The 26,887-nt window shown below is 38.3% G+C and overlaps 4 protein-coding genes across 4 annotated transcripts; 3 read left to right on the forward strand and 1 right to left on the reverse strand.

The window, feature by feature from the left end:
* The first annotated feature begins 4,731 nt into the window (after window positions 1–4,731).
* On the forward strand, window positions 4,732–7,869 carry LOC137726381 (calmodulin-binding receptor kinase CaMRLK-like). The gene is made up of 2 exons (XM_068465302.1): window positions 4,732–6,254; window positions 7,012–7,869. Exons 1-2 carry the CDS (start codon window positions 4,829–4,831, stop codon window positions 7,668–7,670), a joined length of 2,085 nt encoding a protein of 694 aa, XP_068321403.1. The 5' UTR covers window positions 4,732–4,828; the 3' UTR covers window positions 7,671–7,869.
* A 2,594-nt stretch (window positions 7,870–10,463) lies between these two features.
* Window positions 10,464–13,701, forward strand: LOC137726369 (uncharacterized). The gene is made up of 7 exons (XM_068465289.1): window positions 10,464–10,887; window positions 11,260–11,499; window positions 11,850–12,051; window positions 12,419–12,550; window positions 12,725–12,825; window positions 12,921–13,039; window positions 13,222–13,701. Exons 1-7 carry the CDS (start codon window positions 10,531–10,533, stop codon window positions 13,286–13,288), a joined length of 1,218 nt encoding a protein of 405 aa, XP_068321390.1. The 5' UTR covers window positions 10,464–10,530; the 3' UTR covers window positions 13,289–13,701.
* Window positions 13,702–18,461: 4,760 nt separating this feature from the next.
* On the forward strand, window positions 18,462–22,726 carry LOC137726187 (nucleobase-ascorbate transporter 2). Its single transcript, XM_068465069.1, has 13 exons — window positions 18,462–18,899; window positions 19,006–19,103; window positions 19,575–19,751; window positions 20,130–20,230; window positions 20,320–20,395; window positions 20,520–20,579; window positions 20,753–20,937; window positions 21,197–21,293; window positions 21,371–21,516; window positions 21,591–21,682; window positions 21,775–21,852; window positions 21,956–22,116; window positions 22,240–22,726. The coding sequence occupies exons 1-13, from the start codon at window positions 18,809–18,811 to the stop codon at window positions 22,450–22,452; spliced, it is 1,575 nt and encodes a 524-aa protein (XP_068321170.1). The 5' UTR covers window positions 18,462–18,808; the 3' UTR covers window positions 22,453–22,726.
* A 151-nt stretch (window positions 22,727–22,877) lies between these two features.
* On the reverse strand, window positions 22,878–25,408 carry LOC137725159 (probable LRR receptor-like serine/threonine-protein kinase At3g47570). Its single transcript, XM_068463751.1, has 2 exons — window positions 23,411–25,408; window positions 22,878–23,314 (listed from the first exon to the last, which is right to left on the reverse strand). Exons 1-2 carry the CDS (start codon window positions 25,314–25,316, stop codon window positions 22,953–22,955), a joined length of 2,268 nt encoding a protein of 755 aa, XP_068319852.1. The 5' UTR covers window positions 25,317–25,408; the 3' UTR covers window positions 22,878–22,952.
* Window positions 25,409–26,887: the final 1,479 nt, after the last annotated feature.

The following is a 26,887-nucleotide window of genomic DNA, read 5'->3' on the forward strand; positions in this document are numbered from 1 at the left end:
TGTTGGGAAGCAATGATGAAGGTAAAGAATAAAAAAAATAGGTGGATTTAGTTAAACATGTGGAACTAATTTCTTTTTAGTTAGAGGTGAATTTGAAGTCATGGAAGAGTTATAATAAGTTTTTGTTGTATAATTAAATTTCAAGAGTCCGAATCACTTAATCTACAGGCTGTATAAGAAGAGACATGAAGATGATATCTTTCCGAATTGGAGTCCTCTGGCACGTTGTTTTCAAAGAACCGACAGAGTTTCCATGGATTTTAATCATGGCATATCCTAATCATGCTAATGGATTTGCATGGCTTATGCTTAACCAAGTGTCAATCCGCTTTTCTTTTGCACTTATTTTTCTAAGTTGTAAAGCATATATTAATTATTCTGTCATTGTTAAAGAATCACAATTTAAATTATTAAATAAGAGTGGTATATGTTGATTAAGCTGTAGAGTCCGTCAATGTGCTATAAATAAAGTTGATTAATTAGGTTTAGGATAAACCTTGACTTGACGAGATTCCATGAAAAAAACATGTGCATTAAAAAAAAAAAAAAAAATAAAAAAAAATAAAAAAAAATAAAAGAATGTAACTTTCACAAAGGTTGTTTGCTTGAAGCCCCACTACGTGGCAAAACTCTTGGAGCGGAAGGCATCAGAGCAGAAGGCATTGAAGCGGAAGGCATCGGAGCGGAAGGCATCGGATATAGAGCATTCGAGGCCTCAATACTTGGACAAATGCTGGATGACCCAGGAAAAAGGTGCCTCTGGAGATAAGCTGAAAACCTTTGACGGTCACTTTGAATCCGACCTTCGGATTCTTGCAGCTCATCAAGCTTCCTCTTCATGCCCGTCGAATAGTTGTTTGCAAGCACGTGCAAACTTCTATTCTCGTGCTTAAGCAGTTTGATCTCTTGCTTGAGACTTTCCACCTCTGCCATCAATGATTCCACCTGACGGGAGCGGGCAAGTAGGCGTTGGCCCATATTGGACACAGAGCTCGCACACTGAACACTAAGTGCGAGGGACTCTTGAACGGCCAACTCATCGGACCGTCCTGACAGCAGCCTACTATCTTTTGGAGTGAGGAGGTTCCTAGCTACTATTGTAGCTGTTGTGGCGTCCTGGATCACGGAGTCTTCACCTGTAAGGGGACCGTTAGAAGATAGGAAAGAAGGGCGCCATACATTACCTTGACGCGGCGCGCCCGTATCACTGCTGAGACTTAATTCTAAGCTAAGGTTTGATGGGTTTGCCATTTTTTCAAAGTGTTCAAAGAGAAGGGGTGGATGGAATTAATTCTCAAAGGGCCGGAGTCGATTTTCAAGAATGGGAATTCTTCAGAGTGTGTTTGTTGTGGTGATAGATAGCTCTATAAAATGCCAAGGCGATGCGTCCACCTATTCAGAGAGCCGGATTTTCCTCCGCAAATCACGTGGAGCTTTGTCAAAAGAGCCGCACCCGTGACTACTTTTGCCATGCAGAAATCGAAGAGCCGTTCGTTCAGAAATCGAAGAGACGTTTGTCGACAAGGGTAAAAGAACAGTACCACCACTTTCTATTCAGAAAATCCCTATATTTGTCGACCTTCGTCTCTTATGGCAAGGCAGACTTGAAGAAAATGCCCACCAACTCTCCCTCACCTCTGAGGGCGCACTCCCAGCAAAGCCTTTTGAAATACTCAAATTTTTCTTCTTCCCCAAAGATGATACCAGATACCTGGAGTACATATGACCCAGGAGGAAATACATGCGCTGATTCATTCACCGCTTCTTCAAAAGCAAAGGTATCTCATATCATCAAGGTCAAAAGCAAATGTATCTCATATCATGCTCTTTCCCTGTCCTTTTCTTTGTCCTTGTTCTTACTCGCATGGCAAAGTGAAAGAAGCAATCAGCCGGCACTTGGAGCCAGTCTTCCGATCTGGAGCCAACTGCCTGGAATCTATTCCTGATTGCTTACCTAGCGTTGCTCTCGAGTAGTCATCTTCAACGGTTGATACACTTCCAGAGAAGGGACCACTTCTGCAAGGGGGAGCAAGTAAGGCAAGGGGAAAAAGATACATTGAAGCATGTAGAGACAAGCAAATGCTGAGCTATCCTCTAACCCTTTTCAATACGAATTGGAAAGATTGAACAAAGAAACAGATAAGAAGAGGAAGCTCAGACCTTCGGGGGAGACCCAAAGGAATCCTGCTGCCCAGCTCAAGAGTAGCACAAAGGAAAATCAACGATGGGAGAACCCGTTCAAGAGTAAGCCTCAATGCAATCACCAAAGAAAAGATGGAATTTACAACGGTTGATACACTTCCAGAGAAGGGGTAAGCTCAGACCTTCGGGGGAGACCAAAAGAATCCTGCTGCCCAGTTCAAGAGTAGCACAAAGGGCCGGAGACGATTTTCACAAATGAGCAATCTTTTTTTTTTTTTTTTTTTTTTTTTTTTTTTTTGTACGCACTTGTAATTTCTCGGAGATCAATGGACATGCTTTATTTTATTCAGTGTATTGCTCACTGCCTTGCATCTTCCAATTTGCTAATTTAAACAATTGGCAGCTGGTGATTCGAACTCTTGAAATTTAATCAGCCTGTAGATTAAGTGATTCGGACTCTTGAAATTTAATCATACAACAAAAACTTATTATAACTTATTATAACTCTTCCATGGCTTCAAATTGGCCCATTTCGACGGCTATAAACAAAAAAATCACGATCTAACGGTTATTTTAACTCTGATTTTGATGATTTTTTACAGCTACACTCTTTAACCCTATATGAATACAATGAACTAATTGGATCATCAATTTAAAACATTTACACAAGTGGATACCACAAAAGGAAAAGGCAATGCAAAAACCTCAAAAGAAAAGCAAAAGGAAAAAAAAAAAAAAGGATTTTCCGCGACGTGGGTACAATTACGTTGCGCAAAACATATTTGCGCGACGTCGTTGTACCTACGTCGCGCCAAGTCCTTTTTTTTTTTGCTTATGAGTACAAAATAAATAAATTGAAATCTACTTAGTAAATACATATACCATTGAATTTGATGGGAAACGCATTGTACGAAACTAGTTTCAACAATCTGACCGTCAAACTTATTTGTATATGCTTCGAGATCGCATACGCCAAAATCGCAAAAAACAAACATTCAGAAATCAAGTAATGGGACACACCATTTCGACGGCCATAAACGAAAAAATCACCATCAAATGATTATTTTAACTCTGATTTTGATGATTTTTTACAGTTACACTCTTTAACCCTATATGAATACAATGAACTAATTGGATCGTCAATTTCAAATATTTACACAAGTGGATACCATAAAGGAAAATGCAATGAAAGAACCCCAAAAGAAAAGCAAAAGGGATTAAAAAAAAAAAAAAAAAAAAAAAAAGGACTTTGCGCGACGTAGGTACAACTCTGTCGCGCAAAGCTGTTTTGCGCGACGCCTTCCCAACTACGTCGCGCAAAGCTATTTTGCGCGACGTGTTTCTGTCTTCGTTGCGCAAATTTGAAAAAAAAAGCGGTAACGATCCTTCGTTTGGCGCCAAAATCTTTCGCGACGCATATAGGGGTCACGCAAACGTCTTTTGCGCAATGCAACTTTGCGCGATGATGTATTCGTCGCGCAAAGCTGTTTTGCGCGACGTCGTCTTCGTCGCGCAAAGTACGTTGCGCAAAATAGCTTTGCGCGACGCGTTTAGGATAGGGTCGCGCAAACACACTTTGGGCGACGAAATTTGATGCGTCGTGCAAATTTCCGTCGCGCAAATTGATTTTTGTACTAGTGTAAAGCGGTGGTATAAAAAGATCATACAAATAAATATGGTCTCTTTAATATTTTCTTTGTAAGTATTTATGTATAGGAGAAGCTTTTTGAAATAGAGTTCTAACTGTTTTTGACAAAAAATTAAAAAATTAAAAAATATTTTTGGTCATATAAGTGATATTTGGAGAAACACTTGTCAAATACTTCTTAAGAACTTTCAAGTTTTTTTTTCTTTCAAAAAGCACATGAATTCAACATATTTAAATTAAAAACTTATAGTAAAATCACTTATAAGCATAAGTGTTGGGGTCAATACAATTTCTGTTGATGAAGCTTTAGCCTTAAGAGATGCTTTGTGGACTGTAAAAATGAAAGGCTATACAAATGTGGATGTCGAGGGAGATTCAAAGTTGGTCATTGATGCTATAACCAGGATTAGCACAACACCTTGGGGGCTGAAGAATATTATTAAAAACATCGAGTGGTTGGCAAATTCGTTTGATTCAATCTCTTAGGAGTATGTATTTAACGAAGTAAATTTTGTGGCCGATTTTGTCATTCGTGTATACTTTAAAGTTACAAATCTATGTATTTGGGATAAGTATTTGCCGTCTTTGGCAAGTAGAGCTATCATGTTTGATTGTATTGATACTAATTGTAACTATGGTCATTCGATCTATTTTATTTTATTTTTTTGAGGAAAAAAAGGGTGTTTTCTCATAATATAATCCTAAATGAGCCCTTAAGGTGTTTTCTCTTACAATCATTACATCAAGAACGCTTTGTTTCGAAAACTTGTCCTTGTAACAGGCTTTTTCTCTGTAGAAGACTTCTTCCGAATAGCATAGTGGTCCTATTTTTTCTCGTGCTCTCTAAATGGACATTTCCATCTTTACTTGTTAGTTTAGCTTTTGGTCAATCACCACACTATACTAACTCCCCTTAACGTTTACTGGATTACACCATTTCATTTTTTCATTATATTCTCTCACCGTCTTTCTGTTTCTCTCTCTCTCTCCTTCTCTCATGGAATTTGAAAATTAAAGACCAGTTTTGCAGGGAAAAAAATGAGAATCCTGCTAGGATATTCACTTCTTCTGGTGCTGATTGCAGCAGCAGAAGCAGAATCCACCTGCAACAGCACAGACCAAGCCCAAATCTTCAAGGCATTCAAATCAGTCTCCGGTTTCAACCTCTCCTGGCTCCAAAATTCGAAGCGACCCAACTGCTCCAACCCAACCATCACTCAAATCAACCTCCCCTCCAGAAACCTAACCGGAATAATCTCATGGAAGTACCTCAGAAACTTGTCGAATCTGCAGGCCCTCGATCTCTCTTCCAACAATCTCAAGGGCTCCGTCCCAGGCTGGTTCTGGTCCCTCCCGAACCTGGTCCGAGTCAATCTCTCCAAGAACCGGCTCGGAGGGAGCTTCGGTCTCGAACACACATCCGGAAACGGCTTAGTTTCTTCGGTCCAGGAGCTCAATCTCTCGTATAACCGGTACACCAACTTGGGCCAGCTCTCTGGGTTCCCGAACCTTACATTTCTCGACCTTTCCCACAACGATTTGGGCACTCTGCAGCCGTCAGCTTTCTCCAACCTCAACAATTTGCAGCACCTCGACATCTCCAGCTGCAGAATTTATGGGAGTCTAAAACCCATCTCTGTTTTGCACGGATTGAAGTATTTGGACATTTCGGACAACAAAATCAACGGTTCTTTCCCTTCGGATTTCCCTCCGCTAACGGGCCTGAAATTCCTGAACATTTCGCTCAATAATCTCACCGGCCGGGTCGGACCGGAAGAGTACCAGAAATTCGGGAAAAGCGCTTTTATCCACGCCGGAAAAAACCTCACTCAATTCGACAGTTCCAAAACCAAAGCCCCAAGCTTTCACACTTCCAATGCAAACCCACCTCACAAAACCCTCCAAAAACAAAAACCCATGACCCAAGAATCCCCCCACAAAGAACCCAAATCGCAAAAATCCCATAAGATTCTTGTTCTGAGCTTTTCCTGCGCATCCGCACTTGTAATCCTTCTGTCCATAAGCACGTGCGTAGCTTGCATACGCAGGAAAAAGTACTTTGCCAAAAAGCACAAATGGGCTATTTCCAAACCGGTTCAGTTAGTCCCGTTCAAGATCGAGAAATCGGGACCGTTCTCTTTCGAGACCGAGTCCGGGACGTCGTGGGTCGCGGACGTCAAGGATCCGACGTCGGCTCCGGTGGTGATGTTCGAGAAGCCGTTGCTGAACTTGACGTTTAAGGACTTGATCGCTGCAACGTCGCACTTTGGCAAGGACTCCCAGCTCGCCGAGGGAAGGTGTGGGCCCGTCTACACCGCCGTGCTACCCGGCGACCTCCACGTGGCTATAAAGGTACTGGAGAACGCCAGGGACGTCGATTACGATGACGCGGTGCAAATGTTTGAAAATCTTTCGAGATTGAAACATCCCAACCTGCTGCCTCTCTCCGGTTACTGCATTGCAGGTACTGCGCACTTCACACACACACTCAAAATTTTTTGTTGTGATGAGACCAAGTGGTACCTCATGTGTTTTAACAAAAATAATAAAATTTTTTATTTTTTAAATTATTAATTTTTAAGCATACATATCCTACTATTTAACATGTAATGTAGCATTTTGTATAACCATCATACTAAAAAAAATCCTTCCTCTCTCGCCAGCCGGCACCAGCCGGTCGGTCGTTGGTAATCTCACCAAACGACATAAATGCGACACACGGGTTTTAATTGCAATGTCGTAAATGACAAGGGTCCGTACGTACGAGGGACTGTTTTGTCACCGTCGTCACGTAAAATCTATTTTAGCACACATGCTATTGGTATGATTTTGTTCATAAATTTTCACGTGTTTACTGAAAATTTGTTTGTCCTCGCGAAATTTAACAATGTACCAGTATATAAAATGCATTAAAATATTGAACAATTAAATTGTATGTCGCTCAATTTAAATATTGAACAATTAAATTGTATGTCGCTCAATTTAGCGGTTTAAACAACAGTGCATCTATATAAAATACATTAAAATATTGAACAATTAAATTGTATGTCGTTCAATTTAGCGGTTTAAACAACAGTGCATCTCATACATTAACGTTTCATTCTTTTTCTTTCTCATTTTCCTAATTCGGTTTATTAGATCATAAGTAAGTACACATTTCACTTAATCATATTTGAAACTAACTAAACATGTCATTAAACCCTATATATTTTTCTCTACAGGGAGAGAGAAGTTGGTATTGTACGAGTTCATGGCGAACGGGGACTTGCACAGATGGTTGCACGAGCTGCCCACCGGGGAGCCCAACGTGGAGGACTGGACTGGTGACACGTGGGAGCAAAGCTTTGTTAATGGAGCCTACTCGCCGGAAAAGAAAGGGTGGCTCACGCGCCACCGCATTGCGGTTGGAATAGCCCGTGGACTGGCGTACCTCCACCAGGCGGGGTCGAGCCCCGTAGTCCACGGCCACCTCGTAACTTCCAACATATTATTGGGTCCGGACTTCGAGCCGAGAATAGCCGATTTTGGTTTGAGAAGTATCGGGAGTCGGCGGGAAATTGGCGGCGGAGGTGAAGGCAGCGGTGCAGAGACGGATGTGTATTGTTTTGGGGTGGTGTTGATGGAGCTGTTGACGGGGAGGATGGGGACGGCGGAGACGGTGGTGTGGGTGAGGAGGATGGTGAGGGAAGGACGTGGTTTGGACGCGGTGGACGAGAAGTTGAGAGAAAGTGGGCAGTTGGAGAGGGAGATGGTGGAGAGCCTGCGAGTGGGGTACTTGTGTACGGCGGAGTCACCTGGGAAAAGGCCCAGCATGCAACAAGTCCTGGGTTTGCTCAAAGACATACATCCCAGTCCCACTGCCACTGTGGGCTTTGGCTGACTTCACTTCATTTCACGCCCCGTGAAACTGCGTGCAATTAGAAAATTAGAAATGAAAATCGAAATCATTTTTCGCTTTTATTTTAGCATATCCGCGGTGTAAAACTCTGCTGCACATTCATGTTTATTTTTAGTCTTTATTGTCAACTGAAGAAGAATAAAGAAAGAAATAAACAGAAGTGTGCTAAAAGAGAAAAAGAGTGCAGATGTTATTTCTCATGTCGTTTTGCATTATTCCGGATGTACATGTTCGCTTCAGTGCTTATAAAAAAAATGACTTCTGCACGTTCAATTTCTCATTCCGCTTATTACTGTTTGCTTTTATGCGTTGATTTATTCAATTATAAGCCTAAATAAATATGGTGTGCAGAAAGAGAGAAGAGTATCGAAAATTCCTCTTATAAATAAGGAATACATGGTGCTAATATCAATTCTTTTTCCTACTTCCAAATCAAGAGTGAATGAATGGGACCACGTTTTGTTGTCTCAAATTTAAGAATTGTATAATCTTTCTTTTAGAAAATAGTGATGTGAATGCAAAAATCAAAAGAAAAAAATAAAATAAAAAAAGTTTGAGCCCATAAAAGTATGGAGAATGGGAGAGATGGTGGGGGTAGATGTTGAAGTTTAGGTGAGCAGAGAATCCCACTTATTGCTTGTCTCTTGTGAAGGATTCTCATCACCACCACCTCCTTTTCCCCCTTTCTTTTTGTTTCTACCTGCGACTCTGCTTTATTCGTTCATCTTTCTGGTGATTTATTATTTTAAATTTTCAAAAGAAAAAAGATAAATTAAAGAAGATTAATGAGACGTACTTTCTAGTCGGATGGGCAGATCAGATACCTATTCCTATGCATGAATATGACAATTACGCGTTTGGTTTTGCGGGAGAATTTTCTAGTGGGGGGATGTTTGGCCGATGCCAATTGGCTGTATGTTTAATCTGTACATGTTTGATATTGTTCAATGATTTTCACACGACGATGTTCAACGTTTTTGGCTTTTTTTTTATTTTTTTGAACGCCGTTTTTGGCTATTTATGTCTGCAGAATCAACCCCGTGTGTTCCTTTTTGAGGTATCCTGTTATCATATGGAAACCCTAATTGAAATGTTCCATACATTGCATGTGTGAGCTACTGTCATCCATTAATGAAAGTGAGTCTCGTAATTTAATAATAGTTAACAACTTCTATTCATTAATAAACGTTAGTCTCATGCCTTATTAGCAGTTAACAAACAGACACGCATATGAACGATTATCGTTAACGCACTTCAATTGAAAATCCATGCGATAGTTAATATTGCATGTCATGGTTAAAGCAAAAGTGGAGATATTTCTGAGTCAGAAATGGTGTACAGGATAATAAGTCGTCATTGTCCAGCTTGATTAGTTTGAAGTCATGTCCTTGGAACTCCAATACCGGGGTGGATCTCTCTCCAGTCATAGCCGTGCAGGTAAAAAGTAAAAAAGTAAAAAGCTGAGGTGCTCGTCCATTACTTATCACTCATGATTAAAATCATGCATGTCTGACCGTCATCCCTAAAGTCAGTTGCAACTTGGAAGACTGGGAAAGCTTGTGGGTGCATGCAAGGCGTGACCATAGCCAGCACAAGTTAGAACGAAATACACAAAAGCGAAAGATAAATTGTGTTTTCTAAAGCAAGACAACGACAGAGAGAAAGAGAAAGCTCATCAAGAATTCCGTGCCCTTTTTGGTGTCTTCATAATGAACGCTTGTTTGATAAGAGTACACAGTTATAATGACGTTCCGTGTCAATAATACAAGAATATGTGTTCGTTTTTTTATTTCTAAATATCTTTTCATCATTAATACAAAACTTCACTATGATAAGAGTATTGTGACACAAGTTATCTCTTTGCCTAGACTCATCACAGTAACTGGTCTAACGACACTCGATCAACAAACATTTGCTATATACTTGGTAGAGTCCAAGTAACCAAATGTTTGAAACGTTAATTTCGTTGTCACATACATCACATCATCGTTGCCTCAACGATACGGCAAGAACAACGTTCTCACATGCAACCACAGGCCAAGTCTACTTCACGTAGACATCACAATCTGGCATGGATTAATTTTAGACGACACAAATTTGAAGAGTATTTGTGAAGTTTGAGTCGCATTCTTACCTTTGGATCATTGGATGTCAACTCTTCTCCTCATGCATGCTCCACTCAACCATACACATTGTCTTGTGGTATTTGGTTTATTCTTTGCTTGAAAACTATCTTGAGAGCTCGAACTTTGGTGTCATTTGTACTTAAATTCAACTTCAATAATTTGCACAATCATTGACGTCCTTGCTTTTACTAAAATATGATTATTCGAATAATTCAAATTCTCGACTTCCCATGTGTTCATAAACACAAATGAAGTTAAAATAAAAGAAAGGGGGTTAAATTCCACCTTCTAAATCCAAATATCAATATGAAATATCATGTGTAAACTCGACTAGGGTGACCAGTTGATTCGACTCCATGTCTTCTTTTTTATTGCGATCCGTGACTTCCTCTGTTGACATTTGAATTTAATCCATCAAAGTAATGATTGAGTGTCACTAAACCAAAGAAAAATCGACCATAAACCTTCGCTTCCTTCACTTTCTTTATCTTATGTACCCCATCTTTCCCAGCCCTACTTCTTGTGGGCTTTGATAATGAGATAAGGCCCAAAATGTCATTAAGGCCCAAGTGAAATTGAACCAACAGGCTCCACTGCAATTTGGGTTTTTTTCTTCCGCCAAATCATTTGCTTCGCCAACTTCAAAAAGTTAGTTAATTAGTTAGCGCGAACCCAGAAACCCTAAATCCCTAATTGATCTCTGCTCCCCAAACCCCATGGCATCGAGGAAGAAGCAATCCGACGCCATAGCTCTCCTGCTCTCCAATTACAACGACGAAGAAGAAGATGAAGACATGGAGGACGTTGAGCAGCACAACAACAAAGAAGAAGGAGATGATGAGCGACGAGAACGGAGAGAATTCGACGATTACGGTGAGCTGAGAGGCTCGGGAGATGCTGCAATGGCGGATGTGGATGGAACGGTGGGTGGTGAGTCTGGGAACGATGATAGCGCACCGCCGAATGCCGGGGATAATGAGGTGGCTTCGGATGGTTTGAATAGAAGAAGAAGAGGGGCGCTTACGATTGTGGACTACGGGCATGATGAAGTTACTATGTCTCCTGAGCCTGAGGTATTCTTTTTTTCTCTTTTTTTTTTTTTGGTGGAAGTTTCTTTATTTCTGAGAAACTGAATGAAAAATGATTTTGGTATTATCATGTTCTTCTGAACTTGATTGATTTTTTAATGTTAGAGTCGGATTCTTGTTCCAGTTCGATTGAGACTGCGCAGTTCATGTTTTCAATTGCAAAGGATGATACTTTGAGTTTGAGTATTCGAAAAGCGGTAGTCATGTTAGGTTTTGCCCTGCCAAATGTAGATCTTTTCCTTGATATTGGATATTGAACAATGCTCCGTGTTTATTCATACATAATTAGGGTGTTTGGTAGTTTTTTATCATTGCTGACCTTATTAGTATGTTGTTTTGGGTGATGCTTGATTGCAGGAGGGTGGAATAGAAGGGATTGGTCGTGTTCCTGGTGATTTCCATGATACGACACCTCCAGGAACAGTTCGCACTCCACAATTATCTGAACCGTCAAACTCTGACACAATGAACGATACTGTACTTGAATCTGAGGGTAGACATGCAGCTGAGGTTGTTGCAGAAGAGCAGAAAGATATTGGTCCGTTGGATAAGTTTATACCGCCACCGTTAAAAGCAAAGTGTTCAGAGGAACTGCAAGTAAGTTCCTTTTAGATTCTGATTTCCAATTAGGTTCCTATGGGGTTATAGAGTGTAGAACTGTTCATCTTGGAGATAGCCTCTTGTTCTTGATATTTTCAGGATCAATTGATAAAGCCTCATCTAATATAACTTCTTAAGTCGTATATGTTTAGCTTATTGTTCTATGGTTACACAACATTTGTATTTGAATCTCGGAACTCTTTTGAGGCTTTGTCCTTTGCAAGCATCCAAATCCAATAATTTGTGGTTTTCACTTTGTAAAGATGATGCCTGTGTGCCTTTTCTTCACTTGACAAGTCATTTCATGTTGTGTATTTGTTTAACTTTTGAGTTTCTTCTTACTGCAGAGGAGGATAAATAAGTTTCTTGAATACAAGAGAGCCGGGAAAAGCTTCAATGCAGAAGTACGTAATAAGAAGGACTATAGGAATCCAAACTTTCTGGTGCATGCGGTGAGGTATCAAGATATTGATCAGATAGGGTCTTGCTTCAGTAAAGATGTATTTGACCCTCATGGATATGACAAAAGTGACTACTGTGATGAAATAGGTTACTCACAATTCTTTCAACTCTCTTTCTGTGTATTTCCTGTCATGCATCAGTGCACTGTTTAACTTGTAACATTGTATATAATATTTCGTATTTCACGTAAGTGCATTGTCAAGTTAGCTATTCTGGTTAGTGATGCTTTTTGAAATTTTCTCTGATAGACTATTTCGTATGTAGAGGGTGGTATTCAAGAAATTTTAGTAGGACTTATGTATTCTAAAAATAATTGGATAATCTGCTGCTATCACAAATACGAAATTCATAGACTGTAATGAAGAGGACACTGTCATGTTTTTCTGTACAGAATTTTGTTTTCCAACCCTGTTAGTCTTTCTTCTGCTTGTGTTTTGTATGTTTTGGTAAGCAGAGGCTGATATGAGGCATGAAATGGAAAGGAAAGAGCAAGATAGGAAGAAGAGTCAAAAGGTTGAATATGTTTCTGGAGGAACACAGCCTGGAATAGCCGGTGTTGCACCTAAAATTAACATACCTTATCCAGGTTTGAAGCAAATTTTAATTTTAAACTTGGGTAGTAAAGATTGATTAGGCATGTGCAATTCCACACAACTTTATCACCTGAGCCAAGGCCTTGGCTAATCGGCTTAGTAGTTAAATCCCATCTTTCTCTTTCATTTTATTCTCGTAAGTTCTCTTATACTGTGTCATTCTGCAGGTGTTTCAACCATGGCTGCTACTGGGTTGAACTCCTTACCGCCTGCAGCTGATGTCATCCCTCGGGAGGGTAGACAGAACAAGAAGTCAAAATGGGATAAGGTTTCAATCTATGGATATGAACTATTACTTCCCTATAAATTGTGAGAGATATCAATTGATTGATCAACTGTTTTAAATGACGTTACTTCTTTCAGGTCGATGGTGATCGAAAAAATCCTCTTCCCTCAGGACTGCAGGATTCTATGTCTACTGTGGGGACTCACGCAACACTCTTATCTTCTGCCAGTGCTGGTGCTGGATACATGGCTTTTGCGTATGTTTTGTTAACAACTTTTGGTCTTATTTTACTCATCCATCGTAAATTCCTTTCCTATTCTTAGTGACCATGTCATGATAAGTTTTTGTTTCTTTTTTTCGTCCATTTTAAATTTACTTCTTGTGTTGCCAATCCTTTCCGACTTCTCACAAAATGACCACTTCGCTCTAATTTGGCAGGCGGCAGAGACGAAGAGAGGTGGAGGAGAAACGATCAAGTGAAAGGAAGTTAGACCGACGATCTTGAGCCGTTTCTTATATTTCTTCCTAGCAGAGGTAAAGTCATGGAGAGAAGCACGGCCATCATATACAACAGATTTCAAAATTTCAAGAGGAGAAAACGACTCCAGGCAGCACCATTTACGCCTAGATGCACTGCAACAGGCCTTGTAACTTTTGCTATCGATTATACATGTACATGTTCGGAATGATAATCCACTTGATAGCACACAATTCGAGGGAGCTCAAGTCGAATTTTCCTTGGATAGAATCCAACTACAGAGGAAAGAATCGAGTCGACATGATGCAGTGGCTATAAAATTGTAGTTGTTGGAGTGTATTACGGTTAATTTCCACCGATTAAGGGTGTCCTTTGGACCTTGTCTCCTAGAATCCTACAATATTTGCGTACAAAAGTTAATGATGTCCAGTTTTCAATCCCTTTTTGGGGCCCCACCCTTTTTGACTCCCCGTCTTTTATCAAGATAATTAAATCACAAATTTTTAGGCTAATATACATTACTAGTCACTTAACAAATTGTGTTTTTTGGTATCAATATTTAGAGTTTTGGTTGCATGCAAAAGTAAATGATCTTAACCACTTGAGTTGCAAGTCTCAGCTATGTGTATTATCTCTAAATTGTGCAAGTCTCCGTTGTGTGTATTATCTCTAAATTGTTAGGGAATGAACCGTAAGAGGTCCATAGTAGAGTTATCAGTTAACGGAGTAAGATGTGAATAAATAAAGTAACCGATAATAGTCACTTTAACAAAGATTAAGGAAGGATTGGTTATTAGTAAAGCGATCCATTTGTATCGTCTTTTCTTGGATGTACACATCACCTCTAGATGTACATTCCATGTTCTAGCCGAAAGTAGTCCCTGATGTGCAAAGATAATGCAAAGCAAACAAGTCAGTGAAGACAACCCTACCTCATCTCATCTCTTTCACACTACGCCTGGGTTACAAGAAACTTTCTCCTTTCACACAGACCCATTACTTTGTGGTTGACAATTGATTTGACATGGTTGTCATTTAACTGGCATTCTACTCCCATTATTCTACAGTCGTTCTCTTTTTCCTTGTAAAAGTTGTAGTTCCATTGGTTGGTTTTCCTCGACGACTGAGAGACTAGGCCATCGTCAAAAGTAACCTGTGGACCCTTTCGACAAAATCATCCATGCCTCCACTCGTTCTTAATTTGTTCTTAAACCGTGCTCGACCTTGACTCTCCTTGTACAAAGGATGCTTTTGTTTGCTTTGACCAGGATAATCATTCTTCTCTTGAGATTTACTTATCATTATGTATGTAGGCTTCCTTTGCATGCTTTAATAATACATATGGTTACGTCATCAGATTATGAACCTCAACTATCCATGCATGAATATTTGAGCGATCAGTATTTCCAAAAAAAAGTAGATTAAAGTGAGCTTTGTGGTGAGTAGATTAAAGTAAGCTTTGAGGTGATTATACCACTTGAATGGATATATATTTCCTGGCGTCAAAGCTATTTAAGCTATGTTGCGCAGACGCAAACACAAATAAAGAGATACGCGACAATGATAGTAGGATCTAGGATGGGCTTGGGGTAGATTCTAGGCTTTATATTTAATAAAAATGAAAACTAATGAAAATGATTTTTGAAAATTTTGAGTTTTAATAATAAGGACAAAATAAAGGTAAAGTGAATAGTATCATGATTGACTTTTTAATGTAAAAATATAATTTTACGTTAAATTAAACAGTACCGAAAATTTTTCGTTAAAGTTCATTTTATAAAAATATTTACATGATTCATGCTTTAGCATATTCTCTAGATTCATGTTTCCTAGATAACATATATACAGATGAGTCCATGACCAAAGACATATATATCCTTTAGATAATTCCTCGGAAGTGGTGATTAAACATACAGCTTTTGCTCTCCTTTTTACTTTTGGAAAAAATGGCTTTAACTTTGCATATGCCTTGCTGCTGGGTATGTCTATGCAAATTACACTCCGCGCAAAGACAATATGTTCTGCAATCTTCACCCCAAACCGTGAGGTATTTATATCATTGACAACTGACAAGAAAAGTAGAAAACCACGTACGGTGCTTGCACGCATGCATGCCAGATGTGCTTTGAGGAGATGCGATAGCTGCAGTTGCATAGGGTTCCAAATTTGAAGGGTCTTCAAAATTTGTCACCTAATATTTATATGTAATAATATTATATTTAAAATTACTTTTGTTATGAAATAATGTTCTATATTCAAAAATTGATTTTGTTAGCACTTTAAAATCTTATCTTACACTCTTTATAAGCGTAATATTTTTCCTTTCTAAATATAAAAATTTAGAATACAATAAGAAATTTTGAGTGTCAATAATACACCATAAAAGATGGTATTTTTTTCAATATTATTATGTAATAATATTACATATTCAAGTGAAACTTTAAAGTTAGAGTTTTTGAAGTTTGTTTTCTTGTTTGGTTGTTTAAGATTGAACTGCTTCTGATTGTTTAGTGAACGTTATATTTGTAGCTCTTTTTACTTATTATTAATGGTATTTTTAAACTTGCAATCAGTGAGTGCTAAACTTTGTTTTGATTTAAGTGATTGTCTTTTAGCGTCAATACATTGTCCTACATTTGTTAAGACTATCTTAAGGAGGGGAGCTTTTATAAATTTCGCATAGGGCCCTCAAAATCTTAGAGACGCCCCTGATACATTCTATTGCTAACGACAATCGTTCACGCATGCAGCTGGTAATTGTCATCAGTCCATACATTGCAAGATCTAGTCACCAATGTCCGTGTATGGATAACTATCCTTGTAACATTATTAGAAGCGAAGAATGTCACACATCAAAAAGTTAAGGAACCTTATGATTATCAAACGTTATTTAAGATTTTTAATGTGTTTTTGGATGAAATCTCAAACTTTTTCATAATATTAGAGTAAATTGTCTCACTTGACGGTGACGCACTTCACACGTGAGGAGGTGAACCTTGAACGTATGGCTTATATTTCTATATGTATTCTATAGGGTCCTTTTCTTTCTGAAGGTTGATTAATGGTGGTAGGGTTTTGGGTCTGGGGAGGTCAGTAGAAGGTGGTGAATACAAAGGAGATGATAGATGTAACCTTTGCTGTATATACAGCAGAGAAAAGGGAAAACTCGAACTGTAGGTACAGGATATGTACTACGTACATACACATGCACAGAGTGCATTATTAACACGAAAGAGATGACAGATTGATCAGTTGGGGCTCCCATTTCCAAGCTGCTTGTCTTTCTTTCTTAGCGTAGTGAAGTATGAAGTATGATTCTCTTCATTCTTAGTTTTTCTTATCTTTCAATCTCTTCTTATTTAAATGGTTGCGATTACGTTACGTCTATATCTTGTTTTGAATTTTTTATATAAAAAATAAGACAAAAGGAAAAATATGAGATGAATGAATGAAAGAAGATGGTAATAAAAGAACAAAGAATCCTACTCGGTGAAATATTGACGTTGGAGATTTGGAAAAGTGTCTTCGCACGTTGAGGTCTAGTCAGATTACTTCTTTCTTTAACATAAGAAATTAGCCAACTGCATCTTCACGTACAAATACTTTGTCGTACTACTTTAACACGATAAATAAACAAAACAAAAGGGCTTTAGGATTTGTTTACAGTCAACAAGAATTTTCGTTTAAACGTTTATTTCCCCTATTATTTGGAATAATTATATCAACTATGGTTTCTTATTTAATTAGATTCTACTTGTTTGAAAACATAATTAATTGGGGAGGTATAAGTGTTGTTTTTATATTTTTCATCGCGTACTCATCACACACGTAATGATAAATATAGCACAATGAGATATATACAAGGTTAAATGGTTAAAATTTTAATTTGTTAGCGTTTTGGATTGTTGTTTATGTAACATATAATATGTTTTTGGCAGTGTTAACCATAAGATTATGTATATGGGACCATAAAATTGCAAATTAAAGTTAAAGTTTTATTTTCATATATTGGTGCGATCATTTATTTTATGAAGGTCCACATAGGTGTCACATGAGTTTCACATAGACCCTACATAGATACGCATAATTATGGGAATGAGATCCAGTTCGGATTTCTGTGTCTAGAGTTTGAAAATTGTTCAAAAGAGAGAGAAAGAGATCTGGGTCGTTCAAGTTTTTGGGTTGTTGTGAAGTGTGCTAATAGGATGAGCTAATGAGGGTCGTAAGATTGAAATTAAATGGTTATGATCTCTCATTTCGCAGGCTTAGGACACAAAAATTTAACGCTAATCTCAATCCATATTTATTATATATTGACAAATCACATCCATGCAATTTCAACAATACATTGATTCTAAGAATATGCAATCCTACACATAGAACTTTGTCTATAACTATTTGCTTGAGATAGTGCGATGAGTCATGTGTTTTACACTTACTTTAAGCATCACACATTATACACCATGTATACACGGAATGAGTGTGAGGGAAATATGTAATAACCTAGCTAAAAAATAAAATTGACAACATTGATAAGAAAATATTCAAATTAACTAGACAATACTAAGGGTAGTCGTACATGCACAAATTGACAACTCCTAACGATTGATGCAATGAGGCTCCAACATACATGACACATTTACTATTAAGAGTCAAACATCGTGTATAGGCGACTAACTGAGCTCAAGAGGTCATACCGTGGTTTTTTCTTTCATTCTAAAAGTTGTAAAAGTCCAAAGTACTGACCCAACTCAAAAATTCATACTTCTTTTTCTTTAATAAAATTCTAAAAGTCCAAATATGAACTCAAAAGGAAAAGTTATTAGTTTTGCATTAGTATGTTATTCATAGTATTTTTTTTATTAAAATATGTAAGAATAACTCCTAAGCTTATCTACGCTTTTTCTCCTTTTAAGGATAAAAATTAGATTTGCAAAGATAGGATTAAGAAATTTCATTTATTAAAACAACAAACAATTTGAACACTAATTTATTGTTCTACCTTTTTAGGTAATTAGAATTCAGAATAATTAATAAATTAGGTTGTAAAAATGTTTTGGGAACAGTGTGGCAGGCAACGGTAACATCCAGTTTGGAAGTTCCTTAAAGGGCAATTTCGGAATATGATAAATTTAACGGAAACCTTTGTTTAAAACCTACCAAAAGCAGAGAGAGAGTGATATAAACCCAAAAGGCCAAAGCAAACTCAACAGTGGGCGCCAAGTGCACATTTTTTCTCCTCTCTGTCACTGCTTTCCAAATCTCTCTCCTCAGCATTGAACTCTCTCTCTCTCCTCCCTCCCTCTATCCTCTCTCTCTCTCTCTCTCTCTCTCTCTCTCTCTCTCGTCCTCCTCTGCCTCCATTGTCATTGACTTTAATCTCTCTCCTTCTCTCTCTGTCTGAATTGGTACAAGTAAATTCCATTTTTGCATTCATTGAGTAAAACCAAGAGAGGATTTTCTCCCAAATCGGTGTTCTTTGATACATTTGGTTAAAGTCCTTTTGGTTTTAGAAGGAAATTAAGGGTTTTGAATTGGGCAGAAGCCATGGCAGCTCCTAAACCAGAAGAGATAAGCCATCCAGCAATGGACCAACTCCAAGGCTTAGAGTACTGCATTGACTCAAATCCCTCTTGGGGTATGTTTATTTTTCATCATTTCTCAAACCCAAATCTCCAATTTTTTTTAGGTTGGGTTTTTTTGCTTTCCCAATTTTGGTTCTCATTTTTTGTTTCTGAAAACAGGGGAAGCAATTGCTTTGGGGTTCCAGCACTACATTTTGGCTCTAGGAACTGCTGTGATGATCCCATCATTCCTTGTTCCTTTGATGGGTGGTGATGATGTGAGTTGATTTTGCATACCATCTTAATTGAATTCTTATTTTTGTGGCTTTTATTTGAAGAGAAATGCTAAGGCGACTCTCTCAAAAGGAAGGCTCTTCATGGACTTTACGTCGTCTCATGTTTTTGGCACAATATTTTATAATGTTAGCAGTGGCACGAGTTAGCGTTAAGCTGTGAGGTGGCAAAGAGTACATCGAGAGTCCCACTTTTAAATGAACCCCCTTCTTGTTTGAATTGGAGATTAAATTCAAGTAGATTTTCAATATTTTTAAATCTTGCTAATATCTTAAGAAATAATAGTGTAATTTCACATAGCAAAACTGGTCAAGATTGATTTTTATTTTTATTTGTGGCTTATATATGGATTGATATGGATGATGAATGTGCTCCTTATTTTACTCACATAACAAAAGTGATCAAGATTTTATTTTATTTTTATTTTTAAGGATTGTGTACTTTAAATTGATCAGGGTGACAAAGTGAGAGTAGTGCAGACTCTACTTTTTATTCAAGGAATCAACACCCTTCTACAAACTTTGTTTGGAACCCGATTGCCAACCGTAATTGGAGGGTCTTACGCTTTCATGGTCCCGATAATATCCATAATTCATGATTCACGGTTGATGAAGATTGAGGACAATCATGTGGTAAGTTCAATTATTAGCTCACTTGTGCATTTGATTTGGTTTTGTGCAACTAGAAATGTGTGTTATTTCGTTGATAACTGATAGAAACTGCTCTGAGTTCTTTCGTTGACACTTGATAGAAACCAACCGAGTCCATTCTTTCCCCTGCACGAATGCACGAATAAATGTTTTAGATTTGAAGAATTGTGACTGCGAGCGTTTCTGTATACATGATTTATTTATGAAGTTCATGTAGTTGTATTTAGCTGCCAATTACTTAGTTTGCATTCCTTCATGATCATATTGTAGAGGAAGTTTCTCAAACTGCTACCTTGCTACTAATTTGGCTGTTTATGAAACTTTGGATACAAAAGCTAATGACATTTCATGTATCTCTAGAGATTCCTTGACACCATGAAAGCAGTCCAAGGTGCTCTGATAGTAGCTTCAAGCATACAAATTGTTCTGGGATATAGTCAAATTTGGGCCATCTGTTCCAGGTACAAATTTGATCTCCATATCAACAAGCAAGTTTCGATAATCTTCTTTATTTCATATTTAATGAGGGAATCTACATTACTCCGTATAGGTTCTTCAGCCCGCTTGGAATGGTTCCGGTTATTTCCTTGGTGGGTTTTGGCCTGTTTGATAGAGGCTTCCCCGTGGTATAGTGAAAACTACCATTGCCATTATTCTCAATTATTAATTTTCTCAAGTTTTGAAAGATGAAAGCAATTCTCTTTCCGTCTCACTTATTCCAGTTCCCTGACTTCACTTAATACCTTTCAGGTTGGAAAGTGTGTAGAAATTGGCATTCCCATGCTTATCCTTTTCGTAGCTTTCTCTCAGGTATTACTAATGTTCCTTATGTAATAACATATGATATGCTCTGTTTAGTGCTTACGGAGAAAGGAAAGGGCAGATGTTAGGAAAGTAGCTTTGTATAAAACCATTATGGTGTACTTGTTGAAATTCATACAATCTTCTTAATTGTGCTGTGTTTGTCCTGTTGGTGTAAACAGTACCTAAAGAACTTCCATGCAAGACAGCTACCAGTTTTAGAACGATTTGCTCTTCTTATATCAATCACAGTGATATGGGCATATGCACACCTCTTGACCGCCAGTGGTGCATACAAACACCGCCCAGACATAACCCAAGTCAATTGCCGAACTGACAGGGCCAACCTCATTTCTTCTGCTCCATGGTTGGTACCAAAACTAGCTTTTAATTGGTTGCACAGTCTGCATTAACTTGCAAAAGAAATGGTTAAGATATATTCACCCCACCCAAATGTTTCTGTAAAGTGCACTTGAAAGTACTCAAAATCACGGTACCAGAGTAGCTTAACATTTAAAAGCGTCTTTGTTTCACCTTTATCGTTCAATTTGTAGTGCATGGAAATGTGATACTGTCATTAGGGCACATTCAATTTGTGAATATTTACAATTTCTCCTCCTAAACAGGATAAAAGTACCTTATCCTCTTCAATGGGGTGCCCCAACCTTTGATGCTGGTCATGCTTTTGGAATGATGGCAGCTGTTCTTGTTTCATTGATCGAGGTATAACCCAGACAGACTTGGATGCCACTCAATAAAAGATGATATAAGTCAACGTAAACTAATGCTTACTTTTACAGTCAACTGGAGCATACAAGGCTGCATCGCGTCTAGCAAGTGCCACAATACCTCCAGCTCATGTTCTTAGCCGTGGAATTGGCTGGCAGGGGATAGGAATCCTACTTAATGGACTTTTTGGAACGTTGACTGGCTCAACAGTCTCTATGTAAGTAGTGACGCTTCTTGCTCTCGGATATCCACTTGATGAAACTGAACTAATTTTTTTCGGAAACATTACAGAGAAAATGTGGGGCTTCTTGGGAGCACTCGTGTTGGAAGCCGTAGGGTCATTCAAGTCTCAGCGGGTTTTATGATATTCTTCTCCATGTTAGGTTAGTCCTGGACAAACATATGATTTTTTGTTGCCTAGTATCACACTTCCAATCTGTCTTCCAGTTTTTAACTCAAATCATTGCTCTTGCAGGTAAATTTGGAGCTCTGTTTGCATCAATACCCTTCACCATATTCGCCGCTGCATATTGTGTATTGTTTGGTCTTGTCGGTAAGGATCCAATTTCACTTTCACATTTATTTTTAGATTTTATTGAGCAGTTTATCTCAATCGTTTATCTGCATCTAATTGCCGATCAATTATGTGCTCTCAGCTTCAGTGGGGTTATCCTTTTTGCAATTCACAAACATGAACTCGATGAGGAACCTTTTTATTGTTGGTGTAGCGTTATTCTTGGGTTTGTCTGTTCCCGAGTACTTCAGAGGTTACACTTTGAAGGCTTTTCACGGTCCTGCTCATACCAATGCAGGATGGGTGAGTTACCCTTCTTTAAACCTCAGAGTCTTTTTCTTATACAACGAAAAATAGGTAAACTTAAGTTATACCTATTTAAGGGGATCATCATTGTCACTGACTTTCTGTTTCTTTGATGTGCAGTTCAACGATTTTCTGAATACCATCTTCTCCTCATCTCCGACTGTGGCCTTGTTTGTTGCTGTTTTCCTGGATAACACACTTGAGTACAAGGACAGTGCAAGAGACAGAGGAATGCCATGGTGGGTCAAATTTCGGCAATTCAAAGGGGACAGCCGCAACGAGGAGTTTTACACTCTCCCTTTCAACCTCAACCGATTCTTCCCTCCATCTTGAAGTGGCACCGTTAGTAGTCCATTACCCGAAAAGATGGTTAGAGGAAAAACATCTTTTCCCATAGGGATTAGATCGGTTAGGAGCACAGTGGAAGCAAAGCCAGACAATGCTCATACATGTTCTCTGAAATGCAGGGAAATGACAACAGTGCTTCTGCTGCCCTATAATTTTAATATTTATATTTTGACTCGGATTATTCGGGTTTAATCCAATATGTATAATTAGTTCAGTTTTGTTCATCCTTTCTTGGTGTAATTTTTTGAAAGTCATTATTTATATCTGGTTAATGTTTGCAAAATACGTCTGGTATCATTCTATGCATATAAATCGGAAAAAGAGAAACTTTACAACTAATCCAGCGCTGCGGCCACACTTTCATCAGCCAGATAAAAGGTGAAAGTTCCGCTCCGGTGGGAGGTGAGTTTCCTTGGCAACCAAGTTAGGGTTGAGGCTGGTGAAGGAATTTATCCACCTCCCCAACTTTCTCCAAGTTCTTGACTCTACTTTCCTCCATTGGCCTTCAAAAACTTAATCTTGATTTTATTGAGTGTGGCTACAGCATCTGGCATGCTAACTCTCTCTTCCGGAAATTCGGCAGAACAACCTAGAGCTAATCTCAGAATGGATGATAAACAATCCCTCTTGCTCGAAAAATCACGATCTTCCTCCGTTCGAAGTAAGCTGGCATCCACAACTTCAACAATTACATCTTGAAATAATGAATTTGAAATCCATTGCTTTAAATTCATTTCCCCAGCAAACATCTCATCTGTTGGCTTCCTTTTTGTGAACGTTTCCATAAGTACAATACCAAAACTGTACACATCCCCTTTTGTGGAAACAATTCCATCCATGCCATACTCTGCATGTAACATGTAAACTTAATCATATATGAAGAAAAGAAATCTACAAGTTAACCTTCTTAAAAATATAGACTGAAAAATAAACTAATCATCACCTGGAGCCATATACCCAATCGTCGCTAGGGTCATGGTTTGTGTGAAAGAATCTCCTTCACCCAAGAGTTTCGCAATGCCAAAATCAGCAACATGTGCTACCATATCATCATCTAGCAGTATATTGCTTGGCTTCATGTCGCAATGCACAACAGGTGTCGGATAACCATGGTGAAGGTATTCCAATGCCAATGCGACATCCATCATTATGTTCAACCTTTGAAGGATATTCAAAGGAGAGTTTTGAGAATACAACCACTTCTCAAGGCTCCCATTAGGCATGTACTGGAGTACCAGGGCTTTGAAATCAATTTGACTGCATCTACTGATGATTTTGATAAGATTCCGGTGACGAATATTGCTTATCACTTCACATTCACTATCAAAACCCTTGAAAGCCCCTTCTATCTGTAAATTGAAAACCTTTACAGCAACATCCATCCCATCCGAAAGTGTTCCTTTATATACAGAGCCAAAACCCCCATTGCCAAGTAAGTTGTTTTCGTTAAATCCATTTGTCGCCCTTACAAGTTGCAGGTGTGAAACTCTTCTCCAATGAAATTGAGGTGACAAGACCATCTCCCTTGCAACTTCCACATTCCTTTTCCTGCGTAATATCAACAGCGAAACAGCGGCCACGATGAGCAGTGCTGATAAGACCCCTGGAATAATATATTTCAGGATGGGTGCTCCAGCTTTCCTTGAATGCGGTTGTTCTGTACCTTTTTTGCATGTTGGAACTTTCAGTCGGGGTACGCCACAAAGTAAACCATTCGAAGCAAATGATTGAGCTGAGAAGTTTCGGAAAGGCCCGCCCATTGGAATTTCTCCTTGGAGTTTATTGGAAGACAAATTTAGATACTTGAGGTGTACAAGTGCTTGCAATGACTTTGGAATCATTTCAGACAGATTGTTGTTTGATAAATCTAAAAGTTCTAGGCTAAGCAAGTTGCCACATGAACTAGGAATAGGGCCTTCAAAATTATTGTTGTGCAAGGAGAGATTAACTAAATTTGTAAGACCCCCAATGCTGCTTGGTAGACTACCTGAGAAATGGTTGTCTGATAAATCCATGTCAACGACAACTCTCAGTTTTCCAACGTCCTCTGAGAGTGATCCAATTAGAGAGTTGAATGACAAGTTCAGGTACAATATATCAGCAAGTCCCCACAAGGTAGATGGTATTGTGGAAGTTAACAAATTCGACCCCAACGACAGACTTCTTAGAGCGACGGCCAGAGTACCCAAGCAGGAAGGTATAGGACCAGAGAGTTGATTACCGTCCAATACTGCATAAGCTAGGTTCTCTAGTTGACAAAGTTCAGATGGGATGAATCCTTGCAATCTGTTATTGTTCAAATATAAAACTTGGAGATTCCGTAGCGTTTCTAATGAAGTTGGAATTGTTCCACTCAATTGATTCTTATCCAAGGCTAATGCTATCAAGCTGCTCAAGTTTCCAATATCCATGTGAATGCTTCCCCTTAAGTTGCAACTGCTTAGATCAAGGTACTGAAGGGATGGAGAGAAATATTTCCCAAGAGACACCGGAAGCGTGTCATTTAATGGATTATTACCCAAGTATAATGTTGTCAAATTTCTTAGGCTAGCCAAACAAGAGAGAATGCTTGCTTCTGGAGTAGAAGTATCAATCGTCAAATTATTATGGTTTAAGCTAAGCCACTGAAGGTTTCTTAAGGGACAAAGTGTGCTCGGAATAAACCCCGTAAGCGAGTTTCTCTTCATGTCTATCTTGATGAGCTTAGAAGCATTGGAAAAGTTGGGGATACCTCCGCTGAAGTTGTTTGATGCTGCATAAAGGAATTTTAGGTTTGGAACCCCAAGGCCTATGTTTGCTGGGAGGCTACCTGAGAGCTGACCAAAAGAAAGCCCTATTTCTCTTATCATGGTTATGTTGAAGATTGTGGATGGGACGAGGCCATTGAGATTATTAACCCCAAGTGTCAAAGTCTCTAAATTTTGAAGATTGCCAATCTCATTTGGTATTGTACCTGCCGAATTGAGAAGACTTACGTTTGAAACAAAATTGATGTATAAATGCATGTCTTTATGTATATGTATATGGTTTTTAGTAATTGTAGAGGAGATGAAGATATATGCATATGGTTTATAATATGAGGATACATGCATTAGTGGTTCTTTTTATGAGCTATAAGGAGAGTTCAATCTCGGAATCTCATTCAATATTGAGAAGAGAAGTATCACTAATATGAAGTATGCTAAACTAAAAATTTCCGGTTAGAAATGATGATTTATTAAATAATGATAAATCATTGTGGGAACAACAAATATAAAATGTGACAAAAAAAAAAATTTACCTGTCAAATTGTTGGAGCCAAGATATAACGCTGTCACCTGGGTCAAGTTGCCAATATTTTTGGATATGGTTCCAGTGAAATTGTTCTCCCCCAACAACAATATACCAAGCCCTTTGCATTGCCCTAATTTGGAAGGAAGTGGCCCAGAAAACTGGTTGCTACCCAAATGCAACACCTGAATATTTGGAAGGTGCTGACATATATTGTCTGGAATACTTCCAATCAAGCTTTTTTGGTATACAATTAGAGTGGTCAAAGTAGATATGTTGAAGACAGCCATAGGAAGAGGCCCCTTCAGGGCATTGAACTGCACATACAAGTCCTCCAACTGATCTAAAAATTCCATCTCCTTTGAAATTTCTAAAATTCAAAACATACATATTAAATTCATGAGTCGAGATTCCTAAATTTATTTAAACCACTGTTTCAAGAAAGGAGCCAAGCAATGTCTTTTACAACAACAAAGTGGAGTCATATACCTATGAATTTGTTGTTGTCAAGGGATATCGCCTTGAGCATTGTTAAGTTTCCAATTTCTCTCGGTATGCTACCACATGGCATAATAAATAAGACAAATAAAGAAAAGGTTTTTTTAGCCGTAATGAGCTATGAGATTAACTTCTTATTTTGGTCTCTAACAATGAAAATTCATGGTAAATGTTCCTGAAATTGTCTACTGTAAATTATTTTGGTCATTCTGTGAAAAATCTATCAATATCCTCATTAAGTGTAAGGGTTGATTTAACCAAAATATCGTTGAAAAGGTGACCATTTGGCCATTTACGCGACAATTTAACTAGAATATCAACAGAATTTTCACGGAATAACCAAAATGATTTGTAGTTGACAAATTCAAGGAACACTTCTATTGATTCTCATTGTGAGAGACCAAAATGAGAAATATATAACAATCTTAGGACCATTTTGGCAAAAAAAATAAAAATAAAAAAAAAAATAAATAAAAGCCTAAAGAAAACATATCCCTAAAATAATCTTATGTTTCTCATAGTTATAGATTCAAAAACATGTTTAAACCTAATGCTCGATCAACAAAATATTCCTAAATATATAGCGTATAGATGCATAGGTACACACACACACACACACACTGATAGTCAGTTATTGTTAAGATCAATTCCT

Source organism: Pyrus communis, chromosome 2, assembly GCF_963583255.1.
Source record: "Pyrus communis chromosome 2, drPyrComm1.1, whole genome shotgun sequence".
Lineage (NCBI taxonomy): Eukaryota > Viridiplantae > Streptophyta > Magnoliopsida > Rosales > Rosaceae > Pyrus > Pyrus communis.

What these genes read in the sequence shown, in the direction of transcription:
- LOC137726369 (XM_068465289.1), top strand. Translation starts at nt 10,531, where the DNA reads ATGGCATCGAGGAAGAAGCAATCCGACGCCATAGCTCTCCTGCTCTCC. An exon ending in TGACTACTGTGATGAAATAG is followed by an intron (nt 12,052 to 12,418) that starts GTTACTCACAAT and finishes TTTGGTAAGCAG; the next exon opens with AGGCTGATATGAGGCATGAA. An exon ending in AGAAGTCAAAATGGGATAAG is followed by an intron (nt 12,826 to 12,920) that starts GTTTCAATCTAT and finishes TACTTCTTTCAG; the next exon opens with GTCGATGGTGATCGAAAAAA.
- LOC137726187 (XM_068465069.1), top strand. Translation starts at nt 18,809, where the DNA reads ATGGCAGCTCCTAAACCAGAAGAGATAAGCCATCCAGCAATGGACCAA. An exon ending in TTTTCGTAGCTTTCTCTCAG is followed by an intron (nt 20,580 to 20,752) that starts GTATTACTAATG and finishes TGGTGTAAACAG; the next exon opens with TACCTAAAGAACTTCCATGC. An exon ending in ACTGGCTCAACAGTCTCTAT is followed by an intron (nt 21,517 to 21,590) that starts GTAAGTAGTGAC and finishes GAAACATTACAG; the next exon opens with AGAAAATGTGGGGCTTCTTG.
- LOC137725159 (XM_068463751.1), bottom strand. Translation starts at nt 25,316, where the DNA reads ATGATAAGAGAAATAGGGCTTTCTTTTGGTCAGCTCTCAGGTAGCCTC. An exon ending in GATTGGGTATATGGCTCCAG is followed by an intron (nt 23,315 to 23,410) that starts GTGATGATTAGT and finishes TGTTACATGCAG; the next exon opens with AGTATGGCATGGATGGAATT.
- LOC137726381 (XM_068465302.1), top strand. Translation starts at nt 4,829, where the DNA reads ATGAGAATCCTGCTAGGATATTCACTTCTTCTGGTGCTGATTGCAGCA. An exon ending in CTCCGGTTACTGCATTGCAG is followed by an intron (nt 6,255 to 7,011) that starts GTACTGCGCACT and finishes TTTTCTCTACAG; the next exon opens with GGAGAGAGAAGTTGGTATTG.